At 40.4% G+C, this 21,721-nt stretch overlaps 1 protein-coding gene across 1 annotated transcript; it reads right to left on the minus strand.

The window, feature by feature from the left end:
- Positions 1–380: 380 nt before the first annotated feature.
- PATE3 (prostate and testis expressed 3) lies at positions 381–14,139 on the minus strand. The gene is made up of 4 exons (XM_064268313.1): positions 14,047–14,139; positions 1,439–1,508; positions 1,079–1,201; positions 381–505 (listed from the first exon to the last, which is right to left on the minus strand). Exons 1-4 carry the CDS (start codon positions 14,137–14,139, stop codon positions 381–383), a joined length of 411 nt encoding a protein of 136 aa, XP_064124383.1.
- Positions 14,140–21,721: the final 7,582 nt, after the last annotated feature.

Consider the following 21,721-nt stretch of genomic DNA (forward strand, 5'->3'; position numbering starts at 1 on the left):
TGTGAATCTTTAAGATGAAGGATTTTTAGGCCACTATCTAAGCCAATCAAAACCATTGTGCCACTAGGGTTCTAGAACAGCCCTGTTTAAAATTTTACTCTACTGTGTCTCTCTTTCTTGATCTCAAGGAACTATTTGGGGCAAGCTTTTTGAAGTGTGAAAATGCTAGTCCCTGTAATAGGAGAAATCTGACCAGGGTAGGAGCCAAGCTGAAGGCACCAGGACTATCCCTTGAATATAGGTGGCAAGAGGGAAGACACTGAATTAAGGAGAGAGCAGAGGTACTATCAGGACAGGGAAAGAAAGCAAAGGCAAACAGAGTGTGAAGGGTGGGAAGCATCAATGGCCTCCTCAAGTGAGACTTTAGGAGAGGTAATATCCTAGATTTTGCTGTTACAATAGTTGTTGGTACAGCAACTATGCACATAAGTCCGACCATTGCGTTTAACTTGTTGGGCTTTGCAGAATTTCTGACACTCCATATATGCTAGCTGGAGCTCGTTATCTGTGGCAGAGAAGAACAATAGAAAAATAAGCCAGTGATCTATGTTCTTCAAAGACATATCAAACCTGGCAGTAGTTCTGTGAGTACAAATGTAACCAGGTAACAGGATAGGTGTAGACATGGCTTCCCAGGTAATACTCCTCCTGGAGCAGCGGGAAGGTGATGCGGAGATCACTGGCCAGCTGCGGGCGTTGTTTGCCTGAGTTCCCTGATAACCCTCTGTTCCGTACACCTGCTTCACTCCCTTTCCTGCTGGAAAATCAGCAGCTATTGCTTTAGTGCCTTCAGAATCAAAATCAGTCTGGTCAGTTTTACTAAGAATGGAACCCCCGCCTTCCACCTCCCGTCCCCTTTTCCCAAGTCTTCTGTGTGCACGTACGGGGACCAGAGCTACCTGTGCCGAGGGGCATGCTACGCTCTGGTTCCTGTCCAGAGATAGCCTCAGTCTGAGATGTAGGCACCACTTCAATTTCTTGCTGATCAATCCTCCCAAAACGTTTCTAAGGATCCTATAACACCTTCCTAAAATGTTTCTAAGGGTCCCGCGACAGCTTCCCCGACCTCCTAACTTACCCTTGTAGATCTTTAAACTCATGCACATCTCATCCTCCTGAGCAGTACAGACACCAAAACCTCTTCTACAGCGGTCTGCTTTTATGTGAAGATGGCACGTTAAACACTTCAGTGATGTGTCTGCTGGAGATCACAGGGCTGGTGTGAGCCCAGGGGAGAGACAGGCACTAGGGAAGGAGCTAGAAAAACCCTGACCCTGATGATGGGTTGTGGGTGGATGAAGAGCTAGTGGTGGGATACTTTGAGTTCTCACTAACGCCTCGTCTCAGAGTAATGGAAAGAAAATGCTGTTGTGAGAATAAAAGATTTCTAGTCCCAACTTCAGCCTTTCAACTAGGGTAACTTGGAACGAAGTCTTACCCTCCATGTCATTTGATTTCTCTAACTCTAAAATGGTGTTGTTAATGCTGGCCCGGCCAACCTGACGGAACTGTGAAAGGCACAAGTGTAATAATTAGGGTGAGGGCTTTAAAATATTTTGTCCAAGCTAGTGTTGCTATTAGTCCTTGGATAGTGGAAATGGTTACTGCTCTTGGCTGTTAAAAGTTGGAGTTCGAGTCTACCCAGAGGTGCCTCAGAAGAAAGACCTGGGGATCTACTTCCAAAAAATCATCCATAGAAAGCCCTATGGAGGCTGAGGGCTCTAGGGGCCATGGTCTCAGGGAACATCTAGCTCAATTGGCATAACATAGTTTATACAGAAAATGTTCTATGTTCTACTTTGGTGAGTAGTGTCTGGGGTCATAAAAGCTTGTGAGTGGCCATCTAAGATTCTACACTGGTCTCACCCCGTCTGGAGTGAGGGAGAAAGAAGAAAACCAAGGACACAAGGGAAAGATTAGTCCAAAGGACTAATGGACCACAACTACCAGAACCTCCGCCAGACTGAGTCCAGCACAACTAGATGGTGCCTGGCTACCACCACCTACTACTCTGACAGGTATCACAGTAGAGGGTCCTGGACTGAGCTGGAGAAAAATGTAGAACAATATCTAACTCACACGCACACAGAAAAGACCAGACCAGTTCACCCTTCAGCCAAAGATTAGACAGGCCCATAAAACAAAATGAGATTAATGGGCACACCAGCTAGTGGCAAGGATGAGAAGGCAGGAGGGGACAGGAAAGCTGGTAATTCAAAACCCAAGGTCTAGAAGGGAAGAGTGGTGACATGTCGTGGGGTTAGCAACCAATGTCACAAAACTGTGTGTCTTAATTGTTTAATGAGAAAACTTGTTAGCTCTGTAAACCTTCATCTAGAGTACAATAAAAAAAAATTTTTTAAAAAGAAAACCCTATAGAGCACAGTGCTATGCTGCCACACAAGGGGGCGCTGTGAGTCGCAATTGGCTTGACTGCAAACTGGCTTAGTTTTGTAGTTACTTAGGTTCAATTAATAGTTCAAAATAACAGAACATATCACAATATCTAGGCAACAAATTACAATACAAAAGAGTCCCAAATGTCAGGCATCACGTAATAGTAACACTACCGGTGCCGTCTTGCTGATTTTGACCCACGGTGGCCCCATGTGTGTCAGAGTAGAACTGTGCTCCATAGGCCTTTCAATGGCTGGTTTTTCGGAAGTAGATGCCAAGGCTTTTCTTCTGAGGTGACTCTGGGTGGACTCAAACCTTCAACCTTTTGGTTAGCAGCCAAGAATGTTAACCAAGTGTTAAGACACTCAGGGACTCTGAACCTAAGTAAAAGGCCTCATGAATTAGAGCACACTTAGTGACTCCTTTTCAGGGTATTGTGGAGTGAAATAATCAAAATACAGCCTTCATTTAAAAAACCTCTCCCACTGCTGTATCTAAGTGAGAAAAGGAAGTAGCATTTATTATGCATATCATTTGGCCCATCTTTTCTCACGTTGTATCTGATTTAAGCCTCCCAAAAACCTTGGTCTCCATTTCTCAGATGAGCAACCAAGGGTACAGAGAAGTTATCAGTGACTGAGCCTTTTTTCTTTTTTAATCTGTCTGATCCCAGAACATCTAGAATTTTCTCTCCTAGAATCACTTGTTCTAATATAAAGTTCTTGAAAAGGGTATCAAAAGTCATTATCTGGCAATAAAACAAACTGCAAAATAATTCATTATAGACTAGTAAGCTCCCTTAGGAAATGGGATGTAGATTTAAAAATGAAAAAGAGATTTTAACAAAATTCTTGCTAGGGTTTTCGATTATGGGAAATGGTAGGTACAGAAGAGGGGAAGCAGGGTGAGGGGGTAGCTGTGGAGCCTTGAGCCCTTGGTGGGGGTTTGTAGGTTGTTGAACAGGAAAGCAACCTCAGCAGAGAAGGCAGAGAGAGTGTTCTGAAGGTTGGCTTCCTCTCCCTCATAAATGTGATCCAAGCTCAGCCCTGCATTGACACCAACTGGGCTTGTGGAGTTTTCCTGGGGCTCCCTAGATCTGTCTCTAGAGCCCACTCCTCAGATCTGTGACTCTTACCCATAGTGACACAGACGAAGGAGAAGGCCAACAAGAGTGGTTTGTCCATTCTGCGCAGGAGAAAAAAGAAGCCAAGGGCTATGGTCACAAGTCTTTACACTACAGGGAGCAAAACTTGCTCCTTCACCATAGGTCAGTGATTTTCATGCCTCAGTGGAACCAATCACAAGGTTCCCTCTTGGAGCTCAAGTGTCTTTTCTAGCCTCTCCACAGCAGAGTATGATAATTAATAGATGTTGGGGTCCTCACTGAGCTGACCTTGTTTTGTTACATATAGTCTTCACCATAATAATCATTATTCTTACGGTTACGATGCTATTATTCTTATCTCAATTTCACAAAGGAGAAAACAGCCTTGGTGAGTAAGGTCCAGTATCTTCCTCCCAATGCTATATATTTAGGGACGGATTGAACCAGCACTCAAAATAAGACTTTCTAATTCTAGAAGCAGCACTTTTAGCCAGCGTAATTCAATGACTCTTTGAGATATATTCATACATCCAACAAATATTTATTGAGTGCTTTTATAAACTAAACACAGTTCCATGTGTGGGAGAGCAAAGCAGAGCAATGCCAAAGTCAGACAAGCTCACCTAGCTCTTACTTTATGGATGAGAAACAGGGTGGAAAGAGAGGGAAAGATATGAAATCTGTGATGAAGACAGAACTTTGGATTCTCAGTTCAGAACTCCTTTTTACCTTACCAGAAATCTGTCCTCCAAGGGTAGGGACTGTTTACTTTGTGCTCCCACTTCCTAGAATTATCCTACGATTTGATATGTAGCAAATTTATATTGTGAATCTGGATAGTTCTGTTCACAATTTAGGTTATCTATCTCTATGAATGTTAGTGCAGGTTCACCATGGGTAAGGCAGTGGAAATCTATGGCCAATCCTGGCATTCTAAGCCTCCCAAACTTATTCAGTCAGCTGATGGTACTTTGACCGGAGATACTAGAAATCTTCCACAATGAAGTGGGCTAACAGCATGTTCTTTAGTTGTAGGAGCAATATATTCATTAAAACTTATCGAGTCTGACATTTGCGGACGGGAGACAAGGATTCGGTGGAATGAAGTCTTGGCTCAAGTGCTGTAAAATATATAATGCTCCTTTTCTATGACCAGTGTGGGGAGCCCATCTTTGTCGAGAAGAGAGCCAGAAGCCTCAGGCATGAAGAAATTGGTTCCTTTGAAAATAATCAATATTAGAATGGAGAGCAAAGTTGTGAAGTCTTTGAATTTAATTTCCTATTCTGCCACATTTCAAGAAAGGATGTTATAAAGTAAATGGTATTTTTCAGAACATTCTTAGGCTTATTGAAAAGGCAAATCTCTAAGCCTGGAGCTTGGGTTTGCAAGACTATTAGAGCATTTAATTTCTCACTTCTTTGTTTCGGTTTTAGTTTTTGCTTTGTCCTCTGTTTGAAGATAGTGACTTTAGAATAATAGTAAAGGAAGCAGACATTCTAGATTAAACTGCAATGTGTTCACACAGTTTCTATTCTTCTTTCAAGGTTTCCTTTGGCTTTCTGAAAGGGCCCTTTCAGTTTATGAGTCTTCTACCTACTGGATTATTTCCAGTTAGGATTGTGGAAATTTGCAACTCAATCCAAGCACTGAGATTCTCTGATCAACTCCTTACCCTCTCAGAGTACCTCATCCATCAAATTTCCTTCTGAAATCAAGTTCTTTTAGCATAGAGTAGGAGGGATAGGTATTAGCACCTATTAACAGAGATAGTGTGTATAACGGAAAGAACATTTTGCTGGGAGTCTGCAGACCTGTGATGATTGATCACTAATGGCATTTCTAGTAAGCCATTCATCTTTGATGTAAGTTTTTTTTTTAATTGTTATTGTACTTTAAGTGTAAGTTTACAAACCAAGTCAGTCTCTCATATGAAAACTTACACATACCTTGCTATATACTTCTAGTTCCCCTCCCTCAAATGAGACATGACGCCCCTTCCCTCCACTCTCTTTTTTTGTGTCCATTTGGACAGCTTCTGACTCCCTCTGCCCTTTCATCTCTTCTGCAGACAGGAGGTGCCCACATAGTTTCATGCGTCTACTTGATCCAAGAAGCTCACTCTTCACCAGTATCATCGTCTATCCCATAGTCCAGTCCAATCCCTGTCTAGAGAGTTGGCTGTGGGAATGGTTCCTGTCTTGGGCTAACAGAAGGTCTGGGGACTATGACCCCCAGGGTCTCTCTAGTCTCAGTCAGACCATTGAGTCTGGTCTTTTTACGAGAATTTGGGGTCTGCATCCCACTACTCTCCTGCTCCCTCAGGGGTTCTCTGTTGTGTTCCCAGTCAGGGCAGTCATTGGTTGTAGCCAGGAACCTTCTAGTTCTTCTGGTCTCAGGCTGATGTAGTCTCTGATTTATGTGGCCCTTTCTGTCTCTTGGTCTCATAATTACCTTGTGTCTTTGGTGTTCTTTATTCTCCTTTGCTCCAGGTGGGTTGAGACCAATTGATGCATCTTAGATGGCTGATTGCTAGGATTTAAGACCCCAGATGCCGCTCTCCAAAGTGGGATGCAGAATGTTTTCGTGATAGATTTTATTATGCCAGTTGACTTAGATGTCCCCTGAAACCATGGTCCCCAAACCCCCGCCCCTGCTACGCTGGCCTTTGAAGCATTCAGTTTATTCAGGAAACTTCTTTGCTTTTGGTTTAGTCCAGTTGTGCTGACCTCCTCTGTATTGAGTGTTGTCCTTCCCTTCACCTAAAGTAGTTCTTATCTACTATCTAATTAGTAAATATCCCTCTCCCACCCTCCCTCCCTCCCCCCTCTCGTAACCACAAAAGAATGCATTCTTCTCAGTTTAAACTATTTCTCAAGATCTTATAATAGTGGTCTTATAATATTTGTCCTTTTGCAATTGACTAATTTCACTCAGCATAATGTCTTCCAGGTTCCTCCATGTTATGAAATGTTTCACAGATTCATCACTGTTCTTTATCGATGTGTAGTATTTCATTGTGTGAATATACCATAATTTATTTATCCATTCATCCGTTGATAGGCACCTTGGTTGCTTCCATCTTTTTGCTATTGTAAACAATGCTACAATGAACATGGGTGTGCATATACCTGTTCGTGTAAAGGCTCTTATTTCTCTAGGATATATTGCAAGGAGTGGGATTGCTGGGTCATATGGTAGTTCTATTTCTAGCTTTTTAAGGAAGCGCCAAATCGATTTCCAAAGTGGCTGTACCATTTTACATTCCCACCCGCAGTGTATAAGTGTTCCAGTCTCTCTACAACCTCTCTAACATTTATTATTTTGTGTTTTTTGGATGAATGCCAGCCCTGTTGGAGTGAGATGGAATCTCATCGTAGTTTTGATTTGCATTTCTCTAATGGCTGATGATCCTGAGCATTTCCTCACGTATCTGTTAGCTACCTGAATGTCTTCTGTAGTGAAGTGCCTGTTCCTATCTTTTGCCCATTTTTTCATTGGGTTATTTGTCTTTTTGTAGTTGAGTTTTTTGCAATATCATGTAGATTTTAGAGATCAGACACAGATCAGAAATGTCATAGCTAAAAACTTTTTCCCAGTCTGTAGGTAATCTTTTTACTCTTTTGGTGAAGTCTTTGGATGAGCATAGGTGTTTGATTTTTAGGAGCTCCCAGTTATCTAGTTTCTCTTCTGCATTGTTAGCAATGTTTTGTATACTTGTTTATGGCATGTAATAGGGCTTCTAGCATTGTCCCTATTTTTTCTTCCATGATCTTTATCATTTTAGATTTTATATTTAGATCTTTGATCCATTTCAAGCTCGTTTTTGTACATGGAGTGAGGTAGGGGTCTTGTTTCATTTTTTTGCGGATGGATATCCAGTTATGCCAGTACCATTTGTTAAAAAGACTATCTTTTCCCCATTAAACTGCTTTGGGACCTTTGTCAAATATCAACCACTCATATGTGGATGGATTTACGTCTGGATTCTCAATTCTGTTCCATTGGTCTGTGAATCCGTTGTACCAGTACCAGGCTGTTTTGACTACTGTGGCTGTATAAAAGGTTCTATAGGTCAGTAGAGTGAGGCCTCCCATTTTGTTCTTCTTTTTCAGTAATGCTTTATTTATCTGGGGCCTCTTTCCGTTCCATATGAATTTGGTGATTTGTTTCTCCATTTCATTAAAGAATGTTGTTGGAATTTGGATTAGAATTGCATTAAATATATAGATTGCTTTTGGTAGAATAGACATTTTTATAATGTTAAGTCTTCCTATCCATGAGCAAGGTATGTTTTTCCACTTATGTAGGTCTCTTTTGGTTTCTTGCAGAAGTATATTGTCGTTTTCTTTGTGTAAGTCTTTTACATCTCTGGTAAGATTTATTCCTAAGTATTTTATCTTCTTGCGGGCTGCTGTAAATGGCATTGATTTGGTGATTTCCTCTTCAACGTTCTTTTTGTTGATGTAGAGGAATCCAACTGATTTTTGTATGTTTATTTTGTATCCTGATACTCTGCTGAACTCTTTTATTAGTTTCAGTAGTTTTCTGGAGGATTCTGTAGGGTTTTCTCTGTATAAGATCATGTCACCTGCAAATAGAGATACTTTTTTACTTCTTCCTTGCCAATCTGGATGCCCTTTATTTCTTTATCTACCCTAATTGCTCTGGCTAGGACTTCCAGCAGAATGTTGAATAAGAGTGGTGATAAAGGGCGTCCTTGTCTGGTTCCCGATCTCAGTGGGAATGTTTTCAGGCTCTCTCCATTTAGGGTGATGTTGGCTGTTGGCTTTGTATAAATGCCCTTTATTATGTTGAGGAATTTTCCTTCTATTCCTATTTTGCTGTGAGTTTTTATCATGAATGTTGAACTTTGTCATATGCCTTTTCTGCATCAATTGATAAAATCATGTGATTCTTGTCTTTTATTTATGTGGTGGATTACCTTAATTGTTTTTCTAATGTTGAACCATTCCTGCATACGTGGTATGAATCCCACTTGGTCATGGTGAATTTTTTTTTTTTTGATATGTTATTGAATTCTATTGGTTAGAATTATGTTGAGGATTTTTGCATCTAAGTTCATGAGGGATATAGGTCTGTAATTTTCTTTTTTTGTGGTGTCTTTACCTGGTTTTGGTATCAGGGATATGCTGGCTTCATAGAATGAATTTGGGAGTATTCCGTCCTTTTCTGTGCTCTGAAATACCTTTAGTAGCAGTGGTGTTAACGCTTCTCTGAAAATTTTGTAGAACTCTGCAGTGAAGCTGCCGTGGCTTTTTTTTTGTTGGGAGTTTTTTAAATTACCTTTTCAATCTCTTCTTTTGTTATGGGTTTATTTAATTGCTATTGCTCTGTTTGTGTTGGTTAAAGTAGCTGGTGTGTTTCTAGAAATTCATCCATTTCATCTAGGTTTTCAAATTTGTTAGGAGTTCAATTTTTCATAGTAATCTAATATGATTCTTTTAATTTCGGTTGGGCCTGTTTCTGATATCGCCCATCTCATTTCTTATTCGGGGTATTTGCTTCCTCTCCTGTTTTTCTTTTGTCAGTTTGGCCAATGGTTTGTCAATTTTGTTAAATTTTTCAAAGAACCAGCTTTTGGTCTTGTTGTTGTTAGATGCCATCGAGTTGGTTCCGACTCATAGCGACCCTAAGCACAGTAGAATAAAACACTGCCTGGTCCTGAGCCATCCTTACAATCATTGTTATGCTTGAGCTCATTGTTGCAGCCACTGTGTCAATCCACCTCGTTGAGTGTCTTCCTCTTTTCCGCTGACCCTGTATTCTGCCAAGCATGATGTCCTTCTCCAAGGGCTGATCCCACTTGCCAACATGTCCAAAGTATGTAAGACCCAGTCTCACCAGGATGGGCCTTACTCTAAGGAGCATTCTGGTTGTACATCTTCTAAGACAGATTTGTTCATTCTTTTGGCAGTCCATGGTATATTCAATATTCTTCGCCAACACCACAATTCAAAAGAGTCAATTCTTCTTCTGTCTTCCTTATTCATTGTCCAGCTTTCACACGCGTGTGATGCGATTGAAAATACCATGGTTTGGGTCAGGTGCACCTTAGTCTTCAAGGTGACATCTTTGCTCTTCAACACTTTAAAGAAGTCCTTTGCAGCAGATTTACCCAATGCAATGTGTCTTTTGATTTCTTGACTGCTGCTTCCATGGCTGTTGATTGTGGATGCAAGTAAAATGAAATCCTTGACAACTTCAATCTTTTCTCCGTTTATCATGATGTTGCTCATTGGTCCAGTTGTGAGAATTTTTGTTTTCTTTATGTTGAGGTGCAGTGCATACTGAAGGCTGTGGTCTTTGATCTTCATTAGTAAGTGCTTCAAGTCCTCTTCACTTTCAGCAAGCAAGGTTGTGTCATCTGCATAACACAGGTTGTTAATGAGTCTTCCTCCAATCCTGATGCCCTGTTCTTCATATAGTCCAGCTTCTCATATTATTTGCTCAGCATACAGATTGAACAGGTATGGTGAAAAAATACAACCCTGACCCACACCTTTCCTGACTTTAAGCCAATCAGTATCCCATTGTTCTGTCTGAACAACTGCCTCTTGATATAAGTAAAGGTTTCTCATGAGCACAATTAAGTGTTCTGTAATTCGCATTCTTTGCAAGGTTATCCATAATTTATTGTGATCCACACAGTCGAATGCCTTTACAGAGTCAATAAAACACAGGTAAACATCCTTCTGGTATTCTCTGCTTTCAGCCAGGATCCATCTGACATCAGCAATGATATCCCTGGTTCCATGTCCTCTTCTGAAACCGGCCTGAATTTCTGGCACTTGCGTGTCAATATACTGCTGCAGCTGTTTTTGATTTATCTTCAGCAAAATTTTGCTTGAATGTGATATTAATGATATTGTTCTCTAATTTCCACCTTCAGATGGATCATCTTTCTTGGGAATAGGCATACATATGCATTTCTTCCAGTCAGTTGGCCAGGAAGCTGTCTTCCATATTTCTTGGCATAGATGAGCGAGCACCTCCAGCACTGCTTCTGTTTGTTGAAACATCTCAATTGATATTCCATCGATTCCTGGAGCCTTGTTTTTTGCCAGTGACTTCGGAGCAGCTTGGACTTCTTCCTTCAGTACCATCGATTCCCGATCATATGCCACCTCTTGAAATGGTCGAACATCGACTAATTCTTTTTGGTATAACGACTCTGTATATTCCTTCCATCTTCTTTTGATGCTTCCTGCGTCGTTTAATATTTTCCCCGTAGAATCCTTCACTATTACAACTCAAGGCTTGAATTTTTTTTCTTCAGTTCTTTCAGCTTGAGAAATGCCAAGCATGTTCTTCCCTTTTGGTTTTCCATCTCCAGCTCTTTGCACATGTCATTATAATACTTTACTTTGTCTTCTAGAGTCACCCTTTGAAATCTTCTGTTTAGTTCTTTTACTTCAATTCTTCCTTTTGCTTTAGCTGCTCGACTTTCGAGAGCAAGTTTCAGAGTCTCCTCTGACATCCATCTTGGCCTTTTCTTTTTTTCCTGTCTTTTCAATGACCTCTTGCTTTCTTCATGTGTGATGTCCTTGATGTCATTCCACAACTCGTCTGGTCTTTGGTCACTAGTGTTCAACTTGGTCTTGTTAACTCTTTCAATTATTTTTCTATTCTCTGTTTCCTTTAATTCTGCTCTAATTTTTATATTTGCTTTCTTCTGTTGCCTGAGGGTTTCTTTTGTTGCTCTCTATTTTTTCAAGTTGTAGGGATAATTCTTAAATTCTGGCCCTTTCTTCTTTTTGTATGTGTGCATTTATTGATATAAATTGACCTCTGAGCACTGCTGTCGCTGTGTCCCAAAGGTTCTGATAGGAAGTATTTTCGTTCTCATTGGATCCTATGAATTTCTTTATTCCATCCTGGATGTTTTCTATAATCCAGTCTTTCTTGAGCAGGGTGTTGTTCAGTTTCCAAGTGTTTGATTTCTTTTCCCTTCTTTTCCTGTTATTGATTTCTACTTTTATGGCCTTGTGGTCAGAGAAGATGCTTTGTAATATTTTGATGTTTTGATCCTGCTAAGCTTTGTTTTATGACCTAATATGTGGCCTATTAGAGAGAATGTTCCACATGTGTTGGAAAAGAAAGTATACTTGGTTGCTCTGAGGTGGAGTGTTCTGCATATGTCTATGAGGTAGTTGGTTGATTGTGGCATTTAGATCTTCTGTGTCTTTGTTGAGCTTCTTTGTGTATGTTCTGTTCTTCACTGAAAGTGATGTGTTGAAGTCTCCTACTATAATTGTGGTGCTGTGTATCCCACTTTTCAATGCTGTTAGAGCTTGTTTTACGTATCTTGAAGCCCTGCCATTGGGTGCATGAATATTTAATATGGTTATATCCTCCTGGTATATTGTCCCTTTAATTATTATATAGTGTCCTTCCCTATCCCTTTGTGGTGGATTTAACTTTGAAGTCTATTCAGAAATTGATATTACCACCCCTGCTCTTTTTTGACTGCTGTTTGCTTGATTTATTTTTTTCCATCCTTTGGGTTTTAGTTTGTGTCTCTAAGTCTAAGGTGTGTCTCTTGTAGGCTGCATATAGACAGATCGTGTTTTTTTTAATCCATTCTGCCACTCTCTGTCTCTTTATTGGTGCATTTAGTCCATTTACATTTGGCATAATTCTGGATAGTTATGAGTTTAGTGCTGTCATTTTGATGTCTCTTTTTGTGCGTTGTTGACAGTTTCTTTTTCCGACTTAATTTTTTGTGCTGGGTAGTTTTTCTTTATATATTGTCTTTTCCTCTTATTCGTTGTTGTTGATTTCGTTTCTGCTGAGTCTCTACTTTTTTCTTGTATTTTATTTTCATGAGTAGCATTGTTAGTCTCCTTTGTGGTTACCTTAATATTTACCCCTATTTTTCTAAGTTTCAGCCTAACTTTTATTTCTTTATATCGCCTTGTCTTCCTCTCCATATGAAAGATCTATGACTACATTTCTTAAAAAAAAAAAATAGTCCCTCTTTATTGTTTTAATGTTGTCTTCTTTTGCATAATGATGTCACTGTTGCCCTGTTTTGAGTTTTTTTTTTTAATCTTGATTTATTTTTCTGATTTCCCTATCTGGGTTGACAGTTGATTGCTCTGTCCAGTGTTCTAGTCTTGGGTTGAAACCTGATATTACTGATTTTCTAACCAAAGAACTCCCTCTAGTATTTATTGTAGTTTTGGTTTAGTTTTTATGAATTCCTTAAATTTCTGTTTATCTGGAAATATCCTAATTTCACCTTCATATTTGAAAGACATTTTTGCTGGACATATGATTCTTGGCTGGCAATTTTTTTCCTTCAGTGCTTTATATAGGTCATTCCAATGCCTTCTTGCCTGCATGGTTTCTGCTGAGTAGTCCAAGCTTAATCTTATTGACTCACCTTCGTAGGTGACTTTTCTTTTATCCCTAGCAGTTTTTATAATTCTCTCTATGTTTGGTTTTGGCAAGTTTGATTATAATATGTCTTGGTCACTTTCTTTTAAGATCTACCTTATGTGGAGTTCATCCACCAGGCGCTCCTTGGAAACTCTATGGGGCAATTCTACTCTGTCCTATAGGGTTGCTATGAGTTGGAATTGACTCGATGGCACTGGGTTATGTGGAGTTTGATATGCATCTTGGATAGATATCTTCTCATCTTTCACAATATCAAAGAAGTTTTCTGCCAACAAATCTTCCACACTTCTCTCTGTATTTTCTGTTATCCCTCCCTGTTCTGGTACCCCAATTACCCGTAGATTATTTCTCTTGATACAGTCCTGTGTGATTCTTAGGGTTTCTTCATTTTTTTTAATTCTTTTATCTGATTTTTCTTCAAATATATTGATTCCAAGTGCTTTATCTTAAGTCTCACCAATTCTGCCTTCTACTTGCTTAATTCTGCTCCTCTGACTTTCTATTGATTTTTCTATTTCTGTAATTTTATTGTTAATCTTCTGAATTTCTGATTGCTGTCTCTCTGTGGATTCTTGCTGCTTATTAAATTTTTCATTATGTTCTGGGATAACCTTTTTAATTTCTTCAACTGCTTTATCTGTGTGTTCCTTGGCTTGTTCTGCATATTGCCTGATCTTTTCCTGATCTCTCTCCTGATGTCTTGAAGAGTTCTGTATATTAATCTTTTGTATTCTGCATCCAGTAATTCCAGGAATCCATCTTCATCCAGAAGATCCCTTGATTCTTTTTTTTGAGAGCTTGTTGAAGTGGTCATGGTCTGCTTCTTTATGTGTTTGATATTGACTGTTGTCTCTGTGCCATCTATAAGTTATTGTATTAGTTCATTTTATATTTGCTTACTATATCCTATCTTCTTGCTTTGTTTTGTTTTGATATGTCCAAATAGGTTGCTTGAGTGAGCTAGCTTGATTATTTTCACCTTTGAAGCTCTAGGATCCCTTCACCAGATGACTAGTTACCGAGTATGTGAGCCTAGGAGTCCATTCATTTTTCTTGTATGGGTACAGCTCAGGTGTCCAGGCATTTGGTCACCAAGTGTGTGGTACAGGCTCTGTCTTACAGTCTTAGAGAGGCAGGGGTGATTGGCGTAGGTACTGGTATCTGGTTGCAGCAGGACATCAAGCTCTGAACGAGGCAGGGGGCTGACAACCATCTCCCAAGTGTCTGTGAGGAAAGCACGTCTGTGTTCCCTAGAGTGCATTAGTGGGTGCCATCTGCATATGGACCAAGGGCACCCAATGCTTTTGGTTGTAGGACTGGGAGGTACCAGTTATCCTCGGACCCCTGTCGCAGGTGGTCAGATGATGTGAGTGGAGCCACCAGTCCTTAGGCCCATGATGTGGGTAGGTGAGGGCCCTGTTTAATAGACAAAGTGGTGACAAACATCAAACACCCACCTCTCCTCCACACAGCTGAAACACTTGCAGTCTGCCAACAAGGGCCTACTCTCCTTAAATAGGCCCACACAGGTCCATGTTGGGGCGGGAAAGGTGTTCAAAGTCCACAGACTATTTATGCCTGGACAGGAGCTGCTTCTGTCCTGAGCTCCCCAGGTTTGTGGAGCTGGCAGACTATCTTTTCCCCAAATGTGAATTTATTCCTTCTCCAAGGATGGGAGAATGACTCAGAGCATGCAACGGATCCTATCTCAGGCCCAGGGAAATCGACAGTGATTGAAGGTGGCTTGGGAGCTGGGGGCACGGTAAAATATATGCAAGTACTTAGCTTTTGCCGAGAGCACTGTTCTTCTCTAGTTCTGGAGATGTGAGTAGGCTGTGCAGCTGGCTGTTTCTCCCCGAGGAAACTGTGGTCAAACGCTACCACCAGCCCACTGTAGCCTGAAGGTTCCCAGCAATTCAGGTCTGGCAACTCCTCTCTGCTTCTGGACCTTCTCTCTCTCTCCCCCTGCTGCTCAGTCCATTTTCTAACTTTGCATTTGATGTTCAGGTCTTCTAGCTTGTCATAAATGTAATTATTTCTCTTTTTTTTTGGGTCTTTTTTGTAAGAGGGTTCACCACAAACGTCTGACTACGTCGTCATCTTGGCCCCACCTCTCAGTTTTTTTTATTAATTTTTATTGTGCTTTAAGTGAAAGTTTACAAATCAAGTCAGTCTCTCATACAAAAATTTATATACTCCTTGCTATGTACTCCTTGTTGCTCTCACCATAATGAGACAGCATTTTCCTTCTCTCCACCCTCTATTTCTGTGTCCATTCAGCCAGCTTCTGTCCCCCTCTGCCTTCTTATCTCTCCTCCAGACAGGAGCTGCCCAAATAGTCTCATGTGTCTATTTGATCCAAGCTCACTCCTCACCAGTATCATTTTCTATCTCATAGTCCAGTCCAATCCCTGTCTGGAGAGTTGGCTTTGGGAATGGTTCCTGCCTTGGGCTAACAGAAGGTCTGGGGACCATGACCTCTGCTGTCCTTCTAGTCTCAGTCAGACCATTAAGTCTGGTCTTATTATGAGAATGTGAGGTTCACCTTGTGTCTTTGGTGTTCTTCATTCTCCTTTGCTCCAGGTGGGTTGAGACCAATTGATGCATCTTAGAGGGCCGCTTGCTAGGATTTAAGACCCCAGATGCCACTCTCCAAAGTGGGATGCATAATGTTTTGTTAATGTATTTTATTATGCCAATTGACCTAGATGTCCCCTGAAACTATGGTTCCCAAAACCCCACCCCTGTGTTCAGTTTATTCAGGAAATTTCTTTGCTTTTGGTTTAGTCTAGTTGTGCTGACCTCTCCTGTACTGTGTGTTGTCTTTCCCTTCACCTAAAATAGTTCTTGTCTACTATCTAATTAGTGAATATCCTTCTCCCTCCCTTCTTCCCCACACTAGTAACCATCAAAGAATATTTTCTTCTCTGTTTAAACTACTTCTTGAGGTCTTATAACAGTGGTCTCACACAATATTTGTCCTTTTGCAACTGACTAGTTTCACTCAGCATAATGTCTTCCAGATTCCTCCAGGTTACGAAAAATTTCATGGATTCATCATTGTTTTTTATCGATGCATAGTATTCCATTGTGTGAATATACTATAATTTGTTTATCCATTCATCCGTTGATGGGCACCTTGGTTGCTTCCATTGTGATGTAAGATTTTGACGATTTTTATGGTCTTCTACAACTTTACTAGCCTATGGTTCCATGACATAAGTCATGAGGATTGGGGACCAAGTTCTGTTATTTTCCAGAATCTAGCCCTCTGCTTGGCACATGACTTGCTGAAATATGATGGCTGAATGAATGAGTGAGTGAATGAAGACATAAACCCCACATGAGCTCACTGAGTCATTTGGGCAAGTACCCAGAGTAATGTACCCCCACGCCAAGCACGTCTGCCATTCAGCAGAGATGCCATCTGCCCTTTTCTGGGAGAAAGCAGCATGTTGTGCCCTCATGCTTATGGTCTCTCCTGGCATCAGGGTGGGTGATTGAGGTCTTGGGGATACCATGGATGAGCAGTGCTCTTAATTTATTCTTCTAAATACCCGCTTTTGTTGTGAGGGACTAGTCAGGGATCAGGCTGCTTTGTTCTTAGATTCCCAGGGGCAGCAAATGGTTTTCCAGAGTGCGAATGGGGACTTGAGTGAGAGATAATAATCTAAAAAAAAAAAGACTAGGAGGAAGAATGACTGAATGCAGGACTCAGGGGTACCATCTGGAGTTTATATTCAGCTCTTTCCCACCCCCAAATTGCTGGAATGAAAAGAAGTGAATGGAAGAAAAAGAAAACCAACATTTACTGAGTGGCTATGATGTGCCAGAGGGGTAATGGCGATTCAGTGGTAGAATTCTCACCTTCTATGCAAGAAAACCAAGTTTGATTCCTGGCCAATGCACCTCATATGCTGTCACCATCATCTGTCAGTGGAGGCTTGCATGTGTCGTGATGCTGAACAGGTTTCAGTGGTGCGTCCAGATTTAAGATGGACCAAAATTCAGCAGTTTGAATCCACAAGCTGTTCCCTGGGAACCCTGAGGGGACGTTCTACTCTGTCCTATAGGGTTGGTATGAGTCAGAATCGATTCAACGGCAACAGTGTTTTGGGGGGGATTAAGAAGAAAGGCCTGGTGATCTACTTGGGAAAATTAACCAATGAAAACTTTATGAATTACAGTGGTTCGATCCACAGCTGATCATGAGGTTGGTACAGTGTTTGGTTCCCTTGTGCATGAGGTTACCAAGAGTTGGGGGCCAACTCCATGGCAGCGTTTTTTCCCCTGCAGGAAGAAAGACCAAGTTGTCTAACACACAGCTTCAGGGGTTAAACAGCTGCAAGAAAATTATGTTATTCTCTCACCAAGCATGGGAGAATACCGGAAAGTATAGTATAACTACAAAAAATATGGGTGGTGGTGGTGATGGTGGAGAAAGCGGAGAGCTTGTGCAAAATTTTAAAACTATTTTTATTAACCATACTTGGTGGTGGAGGTATTAGTGTTGTTATGCTGAGACTGTTATGTGTCAGCATAACAGTGGGATGAAGCAAATGATTGATTGTGGAATATTCTAATTTGATTCAATTCTAACTTTATTCTATTCTATTTATGTCATATTATAATTCATATTATTCTAATATAAATTACATATTAGAATACACATAATATTCATATATATATATATATATGTTATTGTTGTTATTGTGTGCCATGAAGTCAATTCCAGCTTGTAGTACTCATATATAACAGAGTAGAACTGCCCCACAGAGTTTCTAGTCTGAGGGAGCCTTTTATTGAACTAAAGTAAGACTAAATAAGAACTGTATGCACCTGTTCTGACTTATCTACAAATTCTTAAAGATGCATTTAGGGACGGATCCTGTTCATAACCCAGGGACTGCCTCTGTGTGTGTGTACCAGAAAAAAAAACCAAAATCCTGTTGCCGTAGAGTCAATTCCAACTCATAGAGACCCCGTAGGACAGAGTAGAACTGCCCCATAGGGTTTCCAAGTAGTGGCTGATGATTCAAACTGCCAGCTTTTTGGTTAGCAGCCTGAGATCTTAACAACTGTGTCACTGGGGGAAAAAAATATATATGTGTATATATATATACGTATATTCTATTTTATCATATCTATCAATCCTATTCTAATATATGTTTGTCTTAGTTATCTAGTGCTGCTGTAACAGAAATACCATAAGTGGGTAGCTTTAACAAACAGACATTTATTTACTCACAGTTTAGGAGGCTAGAAGCCTGAATTCAGAGTGCTGGCTCTAGGGGAAGGCTTTTTCTCTCTGTTGGCTCTGGAGGAAGGTCTTTCTCTCTTCAGCTTCTACTTTCTGTTTCCTTGGAGATCTCCATGTGGCTTGGCATCTATCTTACCCCATCTCTGCTTCTAGCTTGCATTTAATCACTTTTATATCTCAAAAGAGATTGCCTGAAGGTATACCCTATGCTAATCTTTGCTCATTAACATAGAAGAGACAACCCATTCCCAAATAGGGTTATAAACACAAGCATAGAGGTTAGGATTTACACACATATTTTGGGGGGAAACAATTCAACCCATAACATTCCACCCTTTGGCCCCCCAAAATTCATGTCTTTGTGACACGTAAAATACATTGGGCCCATCACATCATCCCAAAAGTCTCAAATCAACTGCAAGTACAAAATCTCATCTTCTGAACCATCTAAGTCAAATATGCGTGAGACTTTAGGCATATTCCATCCTGGGGGCAAAATTACTTTTCATCTGTGAACCTGTGAAATCTGGAATACAAGTTATGTATTTCTGAAGTACAGTGGTAGAACGGACACAAGGTAGACATTTCAATTACAAACGGGAGAAATGGAGGGAAAGAAGGGATGTCAAGCACCAAGAAAGTTTAAAACCTGGCAGAACAATTTACATTAGCTCTCAAAGCTTGAAAATAATCCTCTGTTCTTTGGTACCATCTGGGCAATGGCCCTGCCCTCCAGACTCTGGGTGTTGGCTATGTCCTCTGGATGCTGGGTGGAGGCCCCTCAGCCCTGGGCTTCAGCTCCACCTTCGAGGCCCACTGGGATGGCAAATCTGCTGCCTTAGCTTGGGGCAGCCCCATTCTCCTTGTCCATCTAGGTGGTGACCTCGCCCCCTCAGCTCCAGCAGATCTTGTTCTTCTGCCCCTTGGGCATGGCAGCCCTACCCCCTCAGCTTAGGGCAGTGGCTCTATCCCCTGGCACGCTTTAATGGCAGCCTCACACTCTGGAATTGACTTGGGAAATATCCGGCTCTCTGAAACCTAGGAGGCTGTGGCCTCATCCTTTGAGATTCAGAAAACCATGACCCCACCCTTTGAAACTGAGAAGACCCTTCTTTCTGTGCTCCTTCGAACAGTTCTGCTGATCTCTGAGCTGCTCTAGAGATGATCCTTTTCTTTTTTTTTTTTTTTTGGAGGACAACAGATGTAGCTCCTTTGTTTCCTCCCTGTAAAATTCCAAGAGGCAGACAGCATTCTTTCCTTTCGTTCTTTCTCTGTTCCCTTCAGTCTAAGCTGATGGGTTTTCTGCTGGGTAGTTGTTTAGATCCATCACTCACAGGCTTAAAGTTTTTAACAAAAGATTGTGTAGCCACATCCTTGGTGAATATTCTAGGACCCATGTCCTTGGTTTGTACAACAAGATTTTCCAAATCTTTAAGTTCTGTTTTTATTTTGCACAGTCCATTTTTAAGTCCATCTCTTTCCTCTCACATTTTGCTATAAGTAGCAAGGAGAAACCATGGCCCCTTTAAGATCTTGCTTAGAAATCTTCTCAGCCAAATATCCAAGTTCATCACTTACAAGTTCTATCTTCCACCAAACATTTGAACATAATTCAGACAAGTTCTTGGCCACTGCATAAGAAGCATCACCCTTCCTCCATTTTCCAATCACATGTTCATTGTTTCCTTTAAAAGTCTCACCAGAAACACATTTAACGTCCACACGTCTAGCAACCTTCTATTGCTGGCCCTGTATGTATTCTCTAAGACAATAGAGGCTTTCTCTGTAGCTCTTCTCACTTCCTTCTGAGCCCTCATCAGAATCACCTTTGACATCCATAATTCTACCAACAGTCTCTTCAAGGCAGTCTACGCTTTTACTTTTAGGCACCTTAAAACTCTTCCAGTTTCTGTCCATTACCCAATTCCAAAACCACTTTCACATTTTAGGTATCTGTTGGAGCTGCACCCCAGTGTCTTGGTATCAAATTCTTTCTTAGTTATCTGGTGTTATGATAATAGAAATATCACAAGTGGATGGCTTTAAGAAACAGAAATTTATTTTCTCACAGTTTAGGAGGCTAAAAGTCTGAATTCAGAGCACCAGCTCTGGGGAAGGCTTTCTGTCTCTGTCAGCTCTGGGGGAATGATTTTGTCTCTTCAGCTTCTGCTTTCTGGTTCCTTAGAGATCTCTATGTGGCTTGGGGTCTATCTTACCCCGTCTCTGCTTCTAGCTTGCTTTTAATCTCTTTTATTTCTCAAAACAGATTGACTCAAGATACACCCTCTACTAATCTTTCCTCATTAACATAACAAAGACAACTCATTCCCAAATAAGATTATAATCACAAGCATAGAGGTTAGGATTTACAACACATATTTTTGAGGGACACAATTCAATCCATAACAATATTCTAATTCTATTCTATTCCATTTCTGTGTACTCAAGAACCAGGATTCTCTGTGTGGAACAAAGGATATACACTTGGAATAAAAAAAAAAAGCTAAGTAGAAATTTTGTGGTCTTAAATTTGAATTGGAGATTTCAGCAGGAACTCATGAGGTGTCAACTATTTATCTCTTTGTTCCATGAGGAACCCTAGAAACAATGACCATCTCAGTAGCAATAAGATTGTGGTCCTGTAATACCATTTCTGACTAAAAGAGAGCATGGTTTCTTGAATTTCAAGGCTAAGGCAGAAAATGCACAAGGTGACTGGAACATCTTTTTAGACCATATAACAAAGAAGGGATGAAGCAGTACTAGGGTCATGTCAAAATGATTCAGAAGCCAATTTAAAAGGGCTCCCATAAAGATGGTGATTGAGCTTCAATAAAGACAAGAAACTTGTTGGATTGAAACTGATAAAATATGCTTGCATTAATGTGTCCCAAATGATATTAAAATTTAATTGTAATGGATAATGGTGGAGGGGAGCCCTGTGAATGGAACCACTGGGTAACCAGCTAGCAGATGAAGAACGTATCTAGCCATAAAATTATCCCAGCTAAAAACTAAAAATGAGTTGATTAGAAGACTGACCGAATTTCTGGGATTTCTTTGTATAATGGGAAGATTAGCTGTTAGTCTGTGATATACATTAAAATTTTTTTTGCTAGTTGGGTATTTGCTATTTGAGTTTATTTATGGGTTAGCGATTGGTTTTCCCCCCATACAGAAGATTTTTATTTTAAATGTAATCAAACAAATAAATCTTTTCTTTTTTTAACAGTTCTATATTTTGAGCCGTATATAGAAAGACATTCTCCTATCCTGAGATTAGCTGGGTCTCTGAAACTTTAATGTCTTTTCTTTATGCCATCCAGGTGGGCAAAGGACCGGGGATATTGAAACTGGTTTTCATCTATTTAATTTGTAAACTCTGCATAAGTAACACAACACTTTTCTTTGAAATGTAAAAACACTTGCTACTGTCTTGGGATCCTACCTGCAATGTATGAACAGTCTCATTTTCACATTGTTATTATAGTTCAGAAATTCAGTCTGATCAATCTGGTTGCTCTGTAAGAAGAGA

This window comes from Loxodonta africana, chromosome 15, assembly GCF_030014295.1.
Source record: "Loxodonta africana isolate mLoxAfr1 chromosome 15, mLoxAfr1.hap2, whole genome shotgun sequence".
Classification (NCBI taxonomy): Eukaryota; Metazoa; Chordata; class Mammalia; order Proboscidea; family Elephantidae; genus Loxodonta; species Loxodonta africana.